Source organism: Microcaecilia unicolor, chromosome 1, assembly GCF_901765095.1.
Source record: "Microcaecilia unicolor chromosome 1, aMicUni1.1, whole genome shotgun sequence".
NCBI classification, from domain to species: domain Eukaryota; kingdom Metazoa; phylum Chordata; class Amphibia; order Gymnophiona; family Siphonopidae; genus Microcaecilia; species Microcaecilia unicolor.
In genome coordinates, this window is record NC_044031.1 from 760,008,380 (window position 1) to 760,021,273 (window position 12,894).

The 12,894-nt window shown below is 43.9% G+C and overlaps 1 protein-coding gene across 1 annotated transcript in view; it reads right to left on the reverse strand.

Annotated features, from left to right (window-relative positions):
• PCSK6 (proprotein convertase subtilisin/kexin type 6) overlaps window positions 1–12,894 on the reverse strand; it is a gene marked incomplete in the record, with an annotated part of 362,327 nt that overhangs the window by 133,239 nt on the left and 216,194 nt on the right. The window contains 1 exon segment of the mRNA XM_030189752.1: window positions 7,939–8,056. Within this exon segment, the coding sequence (XP_030045612.1) occupies window positions 7,939–8,056 (118 nt within the window).

The window sequence follows — 12,894 nt, forward strand, 5'->3', positions numbered from 1 at the left end:
ACTTGCCCAGAGTCACAAGGAGCTGCCTGTGCCTCAGTTCCCCAGGACCAAAGTCCACCACCCTAACCACTAGGCCACTCCTCCACTGTTGCTACTATATGAGACTCTACATGGAATGTTGCTATTCCACTAGCAACATTCTATGTAGAATCTCCAATAGTAGCAACATTCCATGTAGAATGTCCAATAGTAGCAACATTCCATGTAGAATCTCAAAGAGTATCTATTTTATTTTTGTTACATTTGTACCCTGCGCTTTCCCACTCATGGCAGGCTCAATGCGGCTTACATGGGGCAATGGAGGGTTAAGTGACTTGCCCAGAGTCACAAGGAGCTGCCTGTGCCTGAAGTGGGAATCGAACTCAGTTCCTCAGTTCCCCAGGACCAAAGTCTACCACCCTAACCACTAGGCCACTCCTCCATTAGACTCCATTAGACTCTTAGTAGTATAAATATTTTAGGAACACAACCTTTTTTTATTCTAAACCATGCCCAGAGGGAATTTAGCAAACAATAGATACATTTCAGCTTTGAGCCAAACTAAGGAACTCTGTCCCCTGCTGGCTTAATGTTCCTTCCCTTCACCACTCACCATCTAAAGCCTGAGCACACTGTTAACCAGATAAACACCACCTGAGAAATGAGAAGGAATCTCTTTCATGAGACAAACACAAAATCTGTTCACGTGCAGTTTGAGGGAACAGTTCATTGCTCCTCAGATTTCCCTGGGGACGTTAGTTACAGGTTCAAGTTTAAATCATTTTAGAAATTACACAGCTTGGTCTCATTCTGCCTTAGTCATTAAAAAAAATAATAATCAGAATGGTTATAAGCGGTGATGTAATTCCCAGAGCCAACCTAAATATTTCACATCATGATCTGCATGCTCCATGAATTGGATTTCTGGGCTGCAGCTTGCTCATTACTTCCCCTAAACTTCTCAGTCTGTGCTCAGCACTTGGAAGTAACCAGCAAAACAGCTGGAGAACAGACGGGAAAAAGGCACAAGAGGATCACACACCACAGCCAAGATCTGGTAACAATGCTCTAACGTTGCAGCACTCACCAAAGCACATCTAGACAGAGAACCGAGATGAAAGGTCTTTGTTTTATTGTACAAACTCAAACACACACTGCAATTATACCACGAATAAGAAAAAATATAGTTTTTAATTCTATACAGAATAATGTGACATGTAGGTTCATGAACCTACATTTGGTGAACATAAGCATAGCCGTTCTGGGTCAGAGCAATGGTCCATCTAGCCCAGCCAGGTCATAAGTACCTGGCAGAAACCCAAATCGTGGCAACACTCCATGTAGAACCCCAAAGAATAGCAAAATTCTGGAATACCGAAAGATACCAAGAAAAAAAACAGACGATATCTCCAACTACCCCAGCCCAGTAGCTTCAATCCCACTGGTAGTCAAACTGATGGAAAGCATGGTAACCAAACAGCTCACTGACTACACAAAACTTCACAATACTACATGAATCACAATCAGGATTCCGCTCCAACCACAGCACCGAAACAGTACTAATTACCCTCCTAGCCAAATTCAAACAAGAAATTGCAACAGGCAAAAGCATACTTCTACAATTCGACATGTTGAACCTTAACATACTACTAAACATACCAGAATACGTCGGGATCGGTGGAAGTGTACTTAACTGGATCAAGGGCTTCCTAACACCCAGAACTTATCAAGTGAAATCGAAATCGACCATATCATCACCATGGAAAGCAGACTGCAGGGTACCTCAAGGATCGCCACTATTACCGCTCTTTTTCAACCTAATGATGACCCCACTAGCCAAGTCCCTATCCAATAAAGGCCTTAACCCTTTCATATACGCGGACGACGTCACATTGTACATCCCTTACAAAATGATCTAACGGAAATCATCAAAAATCAAACTCAGCATGAACCTCATGAACTCTTGGGCGACTGCATTTCAACTAAAACTCAACACAGGAAAAACGCACTGTCTCATCCTCACATCCCAATATAACACAATCAAACCCACCAACATAACCACCCCAGATCACACCCTCCCTATCTCAGACAGCCTAAAAATTCTCGGAGTTACAATTGACCGAAATCTCACACTGGAGAGCCAAGTGAAAGCCACAACAAAGAAAATGTTTAACTCAATGTGGAAGCTCAAACGAGTGAAACCTTTTTTTCCCCGAGGGAAATATTTCGCAACTTAGTACATTCCATGGTACTAAGCCATCTAGATTATTGCAACGGAATCAATGTGGGATGTAAAGAACAAATCATAAAGAAACTCCAAACTGCTCAAAACATAGCAGCCAGGCTTATATTCGGAAAAACAAGATTCGAAAGCGCCAAACCTTTACGAGAAAAACTATACTGGCTCCCAATCAAAGAACGTATTGCGTTCATAATATGCACCCTGGTTCACAAGATCATCTACCGCAATGCCCCAGGATACATGACAGACCTCATAGACCTACCAAGCAGAAACACAACAAAATCAACATGAACATACCTAAATCTCCACTACCCAAGCTGCAAAGGACTTAAATACAAATCAATCTATGCATTCAGCTTCTCTTATATAAGCATACAACTATGGAACGCGCGCTATGGACCACTGTGAAAACAACTTACGACCACGCTTTCCAAAATACTATGACTAGGGGGCATGCGAACTACAGTGTAGTAAATTTAAAACAAATCGGAGAAAAGTTTTCTTCAGCCAATGCATAATTAAACTCTGGAATTTGTTGCCGGAGACGTGGTGAAGGCGGTTAGCTTGGCACAGTTTAAAAAGGGGTTAGATGGTTTCCTAAAGGACAAGTCCATAAACCACTACTAAATGGACTTGGGAAAAATGTCTGTACATTTGGGAAGCTTGTCAGGTGCCCTTGGCCTGGATTGGCCGCTGTTGTGGACAGGATGCTGGGCTCGATGGACCCTTGGTCTTTTCCCAGTGTGGCATTACTTATGTTCACCTAATCTTCCAGAAACTCCTAAAGACTTACCTGTTCAAAAAGGCATACTCAACGACTCTACCTAAATGCCTAACCCCGCAACACAACAATATAAATGTTCACATTGGACATAACCTACTCTTCCCCTTGACCCCCAATATGTCTATCAATTCTGGTCATTAGTTTGTCATAACCTCACTTTGTATTTGTTCATGCTGGTATTGGCGACTGCCACTACTGTACTATGTAAGCCACATTGAGCCTGCAAATAGGTGGGAAAATGTGGGATACAAATGCAACAAATAAATCCTAAAGAGTGACAAGATTCCATGCAGAATCTCAAAGAGTAGCAACATTCCATGTAGAACCCCAAAGAATAGCAAGATTCTGGAATCCTAAAGAGTGACAAGATTCCATGCAGAATCTCAAAGAGTAGCAACATTCCATGTAGAACCCCCCAAAATAGTAAGATTCTGGAATCCTAAAGAGTGACAAGATTCCATGCAGAATCTCAAAGAGTAGCAACATTCTATGTAGAACCCCAAAGAGTTACAATATTTAGAGACACTCTCAGGAAGGCTAAGCTGAAGAAATTCTCCAGGGACGAGGAGGAAAAAATGAAAGGGTATACCCTTGGACACCAAAGAACACCGAAGATGGGTCCGGATTGTCCCGTCGAGTCACTTTTTTGTCCACTGTGTTTGCAGAATCTTCTTCCAGTGGCAGTGACAATGGGGAGGATTTTTAGAGGAGCGTCCACGGAGACGGGGCAGAGGATGGGGAGATCATTTCTTGAGACGCAACAGGGGCCGATCTTTGAGATCCCGCCCGTCCATCAGGTCACAAGACCCTGTTCCTCTGTGGTAATCAACATCTCTTCTCATGTCCTCTCCTCCGCGGACATCTTCTTATTGTCCAAGGGACTCTCCTTTGTCCCGATGTTAAGATTCAATGAATTCCAGTTCAAGTTTGATTTGGAAAAATTCATTAGGAAGCTTCAGTTACGTATTTTCTGTTATGATGTCGCTGACAGACCTGACAGAACCAGGATTCCCTATAAATCCAGTTGGACTCCTCCCATTCCTTTGGATCCTGTTGTAAAAGTCTATAAGGATCTAGTAACCCAAGATGTGTTGTCTACCATGAAAAACTTCTCTCGATATCAGACTTATAATTTGACACAAGAGGAACGATCATCATTATCTAAATTCAGAACCTCTACTAATGTGGTAGTCAAGAAGGCCGATAAAGGGGGAGCGGTGGTCCTTTTAGACAGGACTCAGTATGTGCATGAGATTCAATCACAGCTGCAACAGGCGGGGGTGTATGAACAGCTATCGATGGACCCTACTCCCCCCGTCTCCAGACAGTGATTCGGGTTATCACCCAGAGAGGGTGATGTTTACCAATAAAGAACCGGGTCCCGTCTCTGAAAGCTCTTGGTGTTTTTTGCTGTATTTTGGACTTTGTTCTATACTTTGGACCCTCTTTGTATTGCCATTTAAACTACTGCAATGTGCTCCTTCTGATTTCCTGCAGAATCATTTCTCTCCACTACAATATACTCAAGGTATATCTGCACAACTTGTCTTCCTCAAGTCATTACATTGGTTCCCCATTCTCTTACTTTCATTTCATTCATTTAGATACCACCCTGCCAACTACAGCTCAGTTAGATCACAACACATTAAAATGATACAAATAATAATCCTCCAATTCAATGCCCTTCCAGGGATCACAGGCTAGAACTCAAACCTCATGCATCTGAAATAGCTCATCTCAATAGACCAGCACCCTGCCAGCCATTGAAGAAAAAAATCAGCTCCCCAAAAACCAAGACAGATTTCAACTACCCTACTGGATAAAGCCAGGTCTATCTTCTTTCTAAAACTTATCAAATCCAACTCCAAGCTGACCTCCAGCTAGCGAGAAAGCGCATTCCACAATTCCGACCCCTCTAGAGAAACGGCACAGTTGGAAACTGTGGAATTCTCATTCAGCCTTCATCTCTCCTCCTCCTCCTCCTCTTCTCTACACCTTTCCCTATAAACCCTATTCATCCAGCAAATCCTTCTTATCCACACCCTTCTCCTCCACTGCCAACTCCTGACTTCCGCTTTCCACCTTTCTGCCCCAAATATTTCAACAGATTTACTGAGCTGGTGTACTAGCCACATTCAAATCTAGAATAAAAGCTCACCATTTTTGAGGTTGCTTTTAAGAGTTAACCACTTCTTTATAATACATTCTTTTACGCTCTCTTGTTTATGTGTTTGGCTCAACTAGACTATAAGCGCCAGACAGCAGGGACTCTCTCTCATGTATATACAGCATTGCTATGCCTAGCAGAACTTTAGAAGTGATTAATAAATCATAGTAGGTGGAGATAAGAGAGTTGTATTGAGGATGATGGAGGGAAGGACCGGGAAAAGGGAGGGTAAAAATAAAGTGAATGGACGGGAAGGAGGAAGGGAGCAACTCTACAAATTGAACTTTTTTTTTTCCCTCCGCAATTTCAAAATGGGGCTAAAACAGGCTTGGATTCTCAGGATACCCTTAATGAATATGCATGACAGATTTGCATGCCTACTGCCTCCAGGAGTAGCCTAGTGGTTAGTGCAGCGGACTTTGATCCTGGGGAACTGGGGGTCGATTCCCACTGCAGTTCCTTGTGACTGTGGGCAAGTCACTTAACCCTCCATTGCCCCAGGTACAAAATAAGTACCTGTACATATGTAAACCGCTTTGAACGTAGTTGCAAAATACCACAGAAAGGCGGTATATCAAGTCCCATTTCCCTTTCCGTTTCCATTATATGCAAATCTTTTATACATGTTCATTCGGAATACCACAAATACCTCAAAGAGAGTGAAGTAAATCAATCCAAAAAAAGTCCAAAACTTCACTTAATGTGTTCAATACTCTAATAGACTAAATATCATATTTTCATGCCTAGAAGACATAGGACCCTGTTTACTAAGCCTCGCTGGCGTTTTTAGCGCATGCTAGAAACGCTAGTGCACCTTAGTAAACAGGGCCTTTAATGTTTTACTTTAACTTTTTTTTTTTTTTAAGTTTTTCCATTAAGAGGAGGAAAAAGCCCTTACGCCAAGCCCCCTCCCTGCCCATCTTCAAGTCTTTGCTTAAAGCCCACCTCTTCAATGCTGCATTCGGCACCTAACTCTTACCGTTCAGTAAATCCAGACTCCCCCAATTTGACTGCCCCTTTTGGACTGACTGTTCACTTGTCTTTTAGATTGTAAGCTCTTTGAGCAGGGACTGTCCCTCTATGTTAAATTGTACAGCGTTGCGTAACCCTAGTAGCGCTTTAGAAATGTTAAGTAGTAGTAGTAAAAAGCCTCAGAAGTAATGTACGCAGGTGTATGAGAACAACTTTTCACCTGTCTCGTTCAATCATAGGCTTAAAAAAACTGCACAGTTTTTAATATTTTTGCTATAAATAAAAAATCTTTTAACTTTGATACAGTTGATTAAGGCAGAACCAAAGCTGAGTATTGCACACTAATTTAGTGAAGTTTTGGACTTTTTTTTTGTATTCATTAGGGATATACAGAAAATCTGGCCCCTTTGCAGACCTTGACGACTAATTTTTGACAAGCCTTACTTAGGGTCAATTCCATCAAAATTCCTTCAGCATAAACATTGGTCCAGATTCATAGGATCATCTACGGAGAAGTTCCCGAATACATGTTAGATCTGGTGGATCTACCACCCACAAAACAGTTCCAGTTTCTCCCGATCCTACCTAAATTTACATTAACCAGATTGCAGAGGCCTTAAATACAAATCTACCTACGCATCCAACTTCTCCTTCATAGGCACACAACTATGGAATGCACTACCCAGAACCTTAAAATCAACTCGGAATTATTTAAATTTCAGAAAATTATTGAAGACCACCACGTTCAAAAAGGCATACCTTCCAGACTCAACCTAATCTTAATTTTTCCTGTTTTCAGCAAAATCCATGGACTTTATTATCGTATGTGTAAGCCACATTGAGTCTACAACTAGTGGGAAAATGTGGGGTATAAATGTGTTAAATAAATAGATATGGCAGTAGAAAAACATCTTAATCCTAATAGGGGATATATATATAATAGGAGGTACCTAAAACATTAACAAACAGTACTCCTGTTCTATATAAATTACAAAATCTTTATTAGTGAAAACAAACCAGTGCATTCAAAGAATTACCAAATAGTATCCCTGCAACTCACTCACACTGCCATCCACACCAGACTTACACCCTGATCACATACCAACTATGTGGATTTAATTTACCTATCCCTGGAAGCCTCCCACTTACCTGAAACATTCTTTGGCTGCCTTTAATTTAAAGGTTTGACCGTGTGCAGGAGGATCACAGAAGATTTGGGTGACTCTGCAATTCACAGTGTTTCTCTGTGGGGTTTTTTTAATCACAGGGATAAGAACAGTGGCTTTATATTGCAGTGGAGTTTTTTTCTTTCTTCACTTGAGAACTTGTTGGATACAAAGATCAGCAATGTTCAATATCTGCTACAATTATTAAGAACTGGGTTTTGTGTGCCCTTATGTTTTTTTAGGGCTCACTGACTGATCTTTATTGAGATTGTGCTCTGATGATACACAGAGACTGAAGAAACTGCAATTTAGGGTTTATGTTCAATGTTCTTTGTGGGATTTACATACGTAATCAAGGTATAAGTCTGGTGTGGATGGCAGTGTGAGTGAGTTGCAGGGATACTATTTGGTAATTCTTTTAATGCACTGGTTTGTTTTCACTAATAAAGATTTTGTCATTTATATAGAACAGGAGTAATGTTTGTTGTTAGTAGAAAAGCATGCCAAGGCAAAACAAGAGTACATTTTGCACTGAAATTCAATTCACACATAAGTGATCGCAGAACAGGCTGGAAAGAAGGGGACTCACCCAGTTTAGTAATTCTTGTGATTTATTACTATGACTCACCTGTGCTTCCTGTCCGAAGTTGCAGTGCAGACGTGCTGAGCTGGTGCAGGTTTCCACTTCTTAGCTTCCACAACCATGCCTTCTGCGTCCACCAGACCGAATCCATAGAGATGGCTAACTGAAAATACATAAGCCTGAGAACTCCAGTTGTATACTTTGATAAACATTTGCAGTCATCTGGGTGAGAACTGGTTACATGGAGATCAGTAGCAACAGGTAACACACTAAAAAACAGTGAAAGAGCTGTATATGACCATAGTAGGTGGTGTGGAAAAATAGAGAACAATTTAAACAATCTCAAAGAGTGCCTGAGATAAAGGAAGGAAGGAAAGAAAGAAGGAAAGAAACCCTTCTACCAACGGTCAAACAAAAAGATGGAAGGTACCGTGACAAAGTACCAGGATGGCCAAAAACACAGTTTATTCTTCAAATCAAAAAGGTGTGTTCATAGTAAAATCTTCAAATACAGTATACAGGATGTGCTGACCAGAAATACCCAACACAGGCCATGTTTTTCATCAAAGGTTCTGTCAATACTATAACTGTTCTTAAAAATCCAACTGTGCTGAAAATGCATGGAAATGAAGGCATATGTGCCCAAAATACAGCCTGTGTTGGGTATTTCTGGTCAGTGCATCCTGATCTGAAGATTTTACAACGAACGCATCTTTTGGATTTCAAGTATAAACTGAGCTTTCGGCCATCTTGATACTCTGTCATGGTACCTTCCACCTTTTTGACTGAGAAATTGGCAGCTAATATTTTTCATTTAACAGATTTTTATTCAAAATGTTCACATGTACAACTTAATTCATGTGTTACTATATAAACATTACGTTAAAGGTCCCTGATTTACTAAGATATGTTCCTCAGTCTGTGTCCATAGGGGACTCCAGATCCCCACTAACCCTCAAATTCTATAAATGACACTTTTAAGTTGTGTGCACAAATTCGGACGCACACAATTTAATTGGATAACGAGCTTAGTGCTGGTTATAGGACCCTATCGGTGTTAATTGGCATTGACAGAATTTACCCACGCATATTTACGCGCCTAGAACAACGCTTAAATTTTATGCATGGCTCCAAAAAGGGGGTGCAGCCATAGGAGGGTCATAAGCAGATAAGGGGCGTTCCCGCAATTGGCTACAAGATTACTTCCTACTTCACCAGTGATCCTCTCTTTTTAGGAGACCTCTCTCTTCCAAGGCAGAACAGGGGTGGCCAGAATGGAGGTAGGACTTCTTTACAACAGCCCTGTAGGTCTCCTCTATGTACTTCTCTGTCTCCTCAACTCCTCCAAGTCTGCTACTCTAGCCTCAAAAGAACTGACTCGTTCTCTGAGAGCTAGGAGATCTTTTCATCAAGCATGCACATACAACCTATCGCTAACTGGGAGACAATCACATGTGTGGCACTCAGTGCAAAAGAATGGATAGCACCCCTCTTGCTGCTGGGCTGCTGTCTCCATCTTAGTATTATTGAGTTGTTTAATTAAAACTTGTTAAGGTACTAAGGATATTAGACTAATAAACAGCCTTAAGGTGATTTAATTAGTATTTGACGTTTAATGTAAGCAAGTGCAAGGTGATGCATGTGGGAAAAAAGAAACCGAATTATAGCTACGTCATGCAAGGTTCCAAGTTAGGAGTTACGGACCAAGAAAGGGATCTGGGTGTCGTCGTCGTCGATAATAATCGGAGAAAATTTTTCTTCACCCAACGTATAATTAAACTCTGGAATTCATTGCCGGAGAACGTAGTGAAGGCGGTTAGCTTAGCAGAGTTTAAAAAGGGGTTAGACGGTTTCCTAAAGGACAAGTCCATAAACCGCTACTAAATGGACTTGGGAAAAATCCACAATTCCAGGAATAACGTATAGAATGTTTGTACGTTTGGGAAGCTTGCCAGGTGCCCTTGGCCTGGATTGGCCGCTGTCGTGGACAGGATGCTGGGCTCGATAGACCCTTGGTCTTTTCCCAGTATGGCATTACTTATGTACTTATGTACAGTGCAGTTTACATGAATTATATTACATTAGAGAGTAAGGCATGAGGGGAAATCAGTTCCATGATCAGATTAGGGAATGTCGGAACTAAAACAGTCAGTTCTATAAGTGGTTGTGAGTTGTATTTTTATGGTTTTTGAACCTAAGGAAGGTGGTATAAAAATGTAGCCTTTTATCTATCTAATCTATCCTTCAGAGCAAAAGTGGGCCATGTCCACTTTTCGCATAAAGCGAATGCTACATACCTGTAGAAGGTATTCTCCGAGGACAGCAGGCTGATTGTTCTCACTGATGGGTGACGTCCACGGCAGCCCCTCCAATCGGAAACTTCACTAGCAAAGTCCTTTGCTAGCCCTCGCGCGCCCGAGCGCACCGCGCATGCGCGGCCGTCTTCCCGCCCGAAACCGGCTCGAGCCGGCCAGTCCAGTATGTAGCAAGACAATACACTTCAAGGGAAGACACAACTCCAAAGGGGAGGCGGGCGGGTTGGTGAGAACAATCAGCCTGCTGTCCTCGGAGAATACCTTCTACAGGTATGTAGCATTCGCTTTCTCCGAGGACAAGCAGGCTGCTTGTTCTCACTGATGGGGTATCCCTAGCCCCCAGGCTCACTCAAAACAACAACATTGGTCAATTGGGCCTCGCAACGGCGAGGACATAACTGAGATTGACCTAAAAAATTTACCAACTAACTGAGAGTAGAGCCTGGAACAGAACAAACAGGGCCCTCGGGGGGTGGAGTTGGATCCTAAAGCCCAAACAGGTTCTGAAGAACTGACTGCCCGAACCGACTGTCGCGTCGGGTATCCTGCTGCAGGCAGTAATGAGATGTGAATGTGTGGACAGATGACCACGTCGCAGCTTTGCAAATTTCTTCAATGGAGGCTGACTTCAAGTGGGCTACCGACGCAGCCATGGCTCTAACATTATGAGCCGTGACATGACCCTCAAGAGCCAGCCCCGCCTGGGCGTAAGTGAAGGAAATGCAATCTGCTAGCCAATTGGATATGGTGCGTTTCCCTACAGCCACTCCCCTCCTATTGGGGTCAAAAGAAACAAACAATTGGGCGGACTGTCTGGTGGGCTGTGTCCGCTCCAGGTAGAAGGCCAATGCTCTCTTGCAGTCCAATGTGTGCAGCTGACGTTCAGCAGGGCAGGAATGAGGACGGGGAAAGAATGTTGGCAAGACAATTGACTGGTTCAGATGGAACTCCGACACGACCTTTGGCAGAAACTTAGGGTGAGTGCGGAGGACTACTCTGTTGTGATGAAATTTGGTGTAAGGGGCCTGGGCTACCAGGGCCTGAAGCTCACTGACTCTACGAGCTGAAGTAACTGCCACCAAGAAAATGACCTTCCAGGTCAAGTACTTCAGATGGCAGGAATTCAGTGGCTCAAAAGGAGGTTTCATCAGCTGGGTGAGAACGACATTGAGATCCCATGACACTGTAGGAGGCTTGACAGGGGGCTTTGACAAAAGCAAACCTCTCATGAAGCGAACAACTAAAGGCTGTCCTGAGATCGGCTTACCTTCCACTTGGTAATGGTATGCACTGATTGCACTAAGGTGAACCCTTACGGAGTTGGTCTTCAGACCAGACTCAGACAAGTGGAGAAGGTATTCAAGCAGGGTCTGTGTAGGACAAGAGCGAGGATCTAGGGCCTTGCTGTCACACCAGACGGCAAACCTCCTCCAATGAAAGAAGTAACTTCTCTTAGTGGAGTCTTTCCTGGAAGCAAGCAAGATGCGGGAGACACCCTCTGGCAGACCCAAAGAGGCAAAGTCTACGCCCTCAACATCCAGGCCGTGAGAGCCAGGGACTGGAGGTTGGGATGCAGAAGAGCCCCGTCGTCCTGCGTGATGAGGGTCGGAAAACACTCCAATCTCCACGGTTCTTCGGAGGATAACTCCAGAAGAAGAGGGAACCAGATCTGACGCGGCCAAAAGGGAGCAATCAGAATCATGGTGCCTCGGTCTTGCTTGAGTTTCAACAAAGTCTTCCCCACCAGAGGTATGGGAGGATAAGCATACAGCAGACCTTCCCCCCAATCCAGGAGGAAGGCATCCGACGCCAGTCTGCCGTGGGCCTGAAGCCTGGAACAGAACTGAGGGACCTTGTGGTTCACTTGAGATGCGAAGAGATCCACCAGGGGGGTGCCCCCACGCCTGAAAGATCTGTCGCACCACACGGGAATTGAGCGACCACTCGTGAGGTTGCATAATCCTGCTCAACCTGTCGGCCAGACTGTTGTTTACGCCTGCCAGATATGTGGCTTGGAGCACCATGCCCTGACGGCGAGCCCAGAGCCACATGCTGACGGCTTCCTGACACAGGGGGCGAGATCCGGTGCCCCCCTGCTTGTTGACATAGTACATGGCAACCTGATTGTCTGTCTGAATTTGGATAATTTGGTGGGACAGCCGATCTCTGAAAGCCTTCAGAGCGTTCCAGATCGCTCGCAACTCCAGAAGATTGATCTGTAGATCGCGTTCTTGGAGGGACCAACTTCCTTGGGTGTGAAGCCCATCGACATGAGCTCCCCATCCCAGGAGAGACGCATCCGTGGTCAGCACTTTTTGTGGCTGAGGAATTTGGAAGGGACGTCCCAGAGTCAAATTGGAGCAAATCGTCCACCAAAACAGGGATTCGAGAAAACTCGTGGACAGGTGGATCACGTCCTCTAGACCCCCAGCGGCCTGATACCACTGGGAGGCTAGGGTCCATTGAGCAGATCTCATGTGAAGGCGGGCCATGGGAGTCACATGAACTGTGGAGGCCATGTGGCCCAGCAATCTCAACATCTGCCGAGCTGTGATCTGCTGGGACGCTCGCACCCGCGAGGCGAGGGACAACAAGTTGTTGGCTCTCGTCTCTGGGAGATAGGCGCGAGCCGTCCGAGAATCCAGCAGGGCTCCGATGAATTCGAGTTTCTGCACTGGGAGAAGAT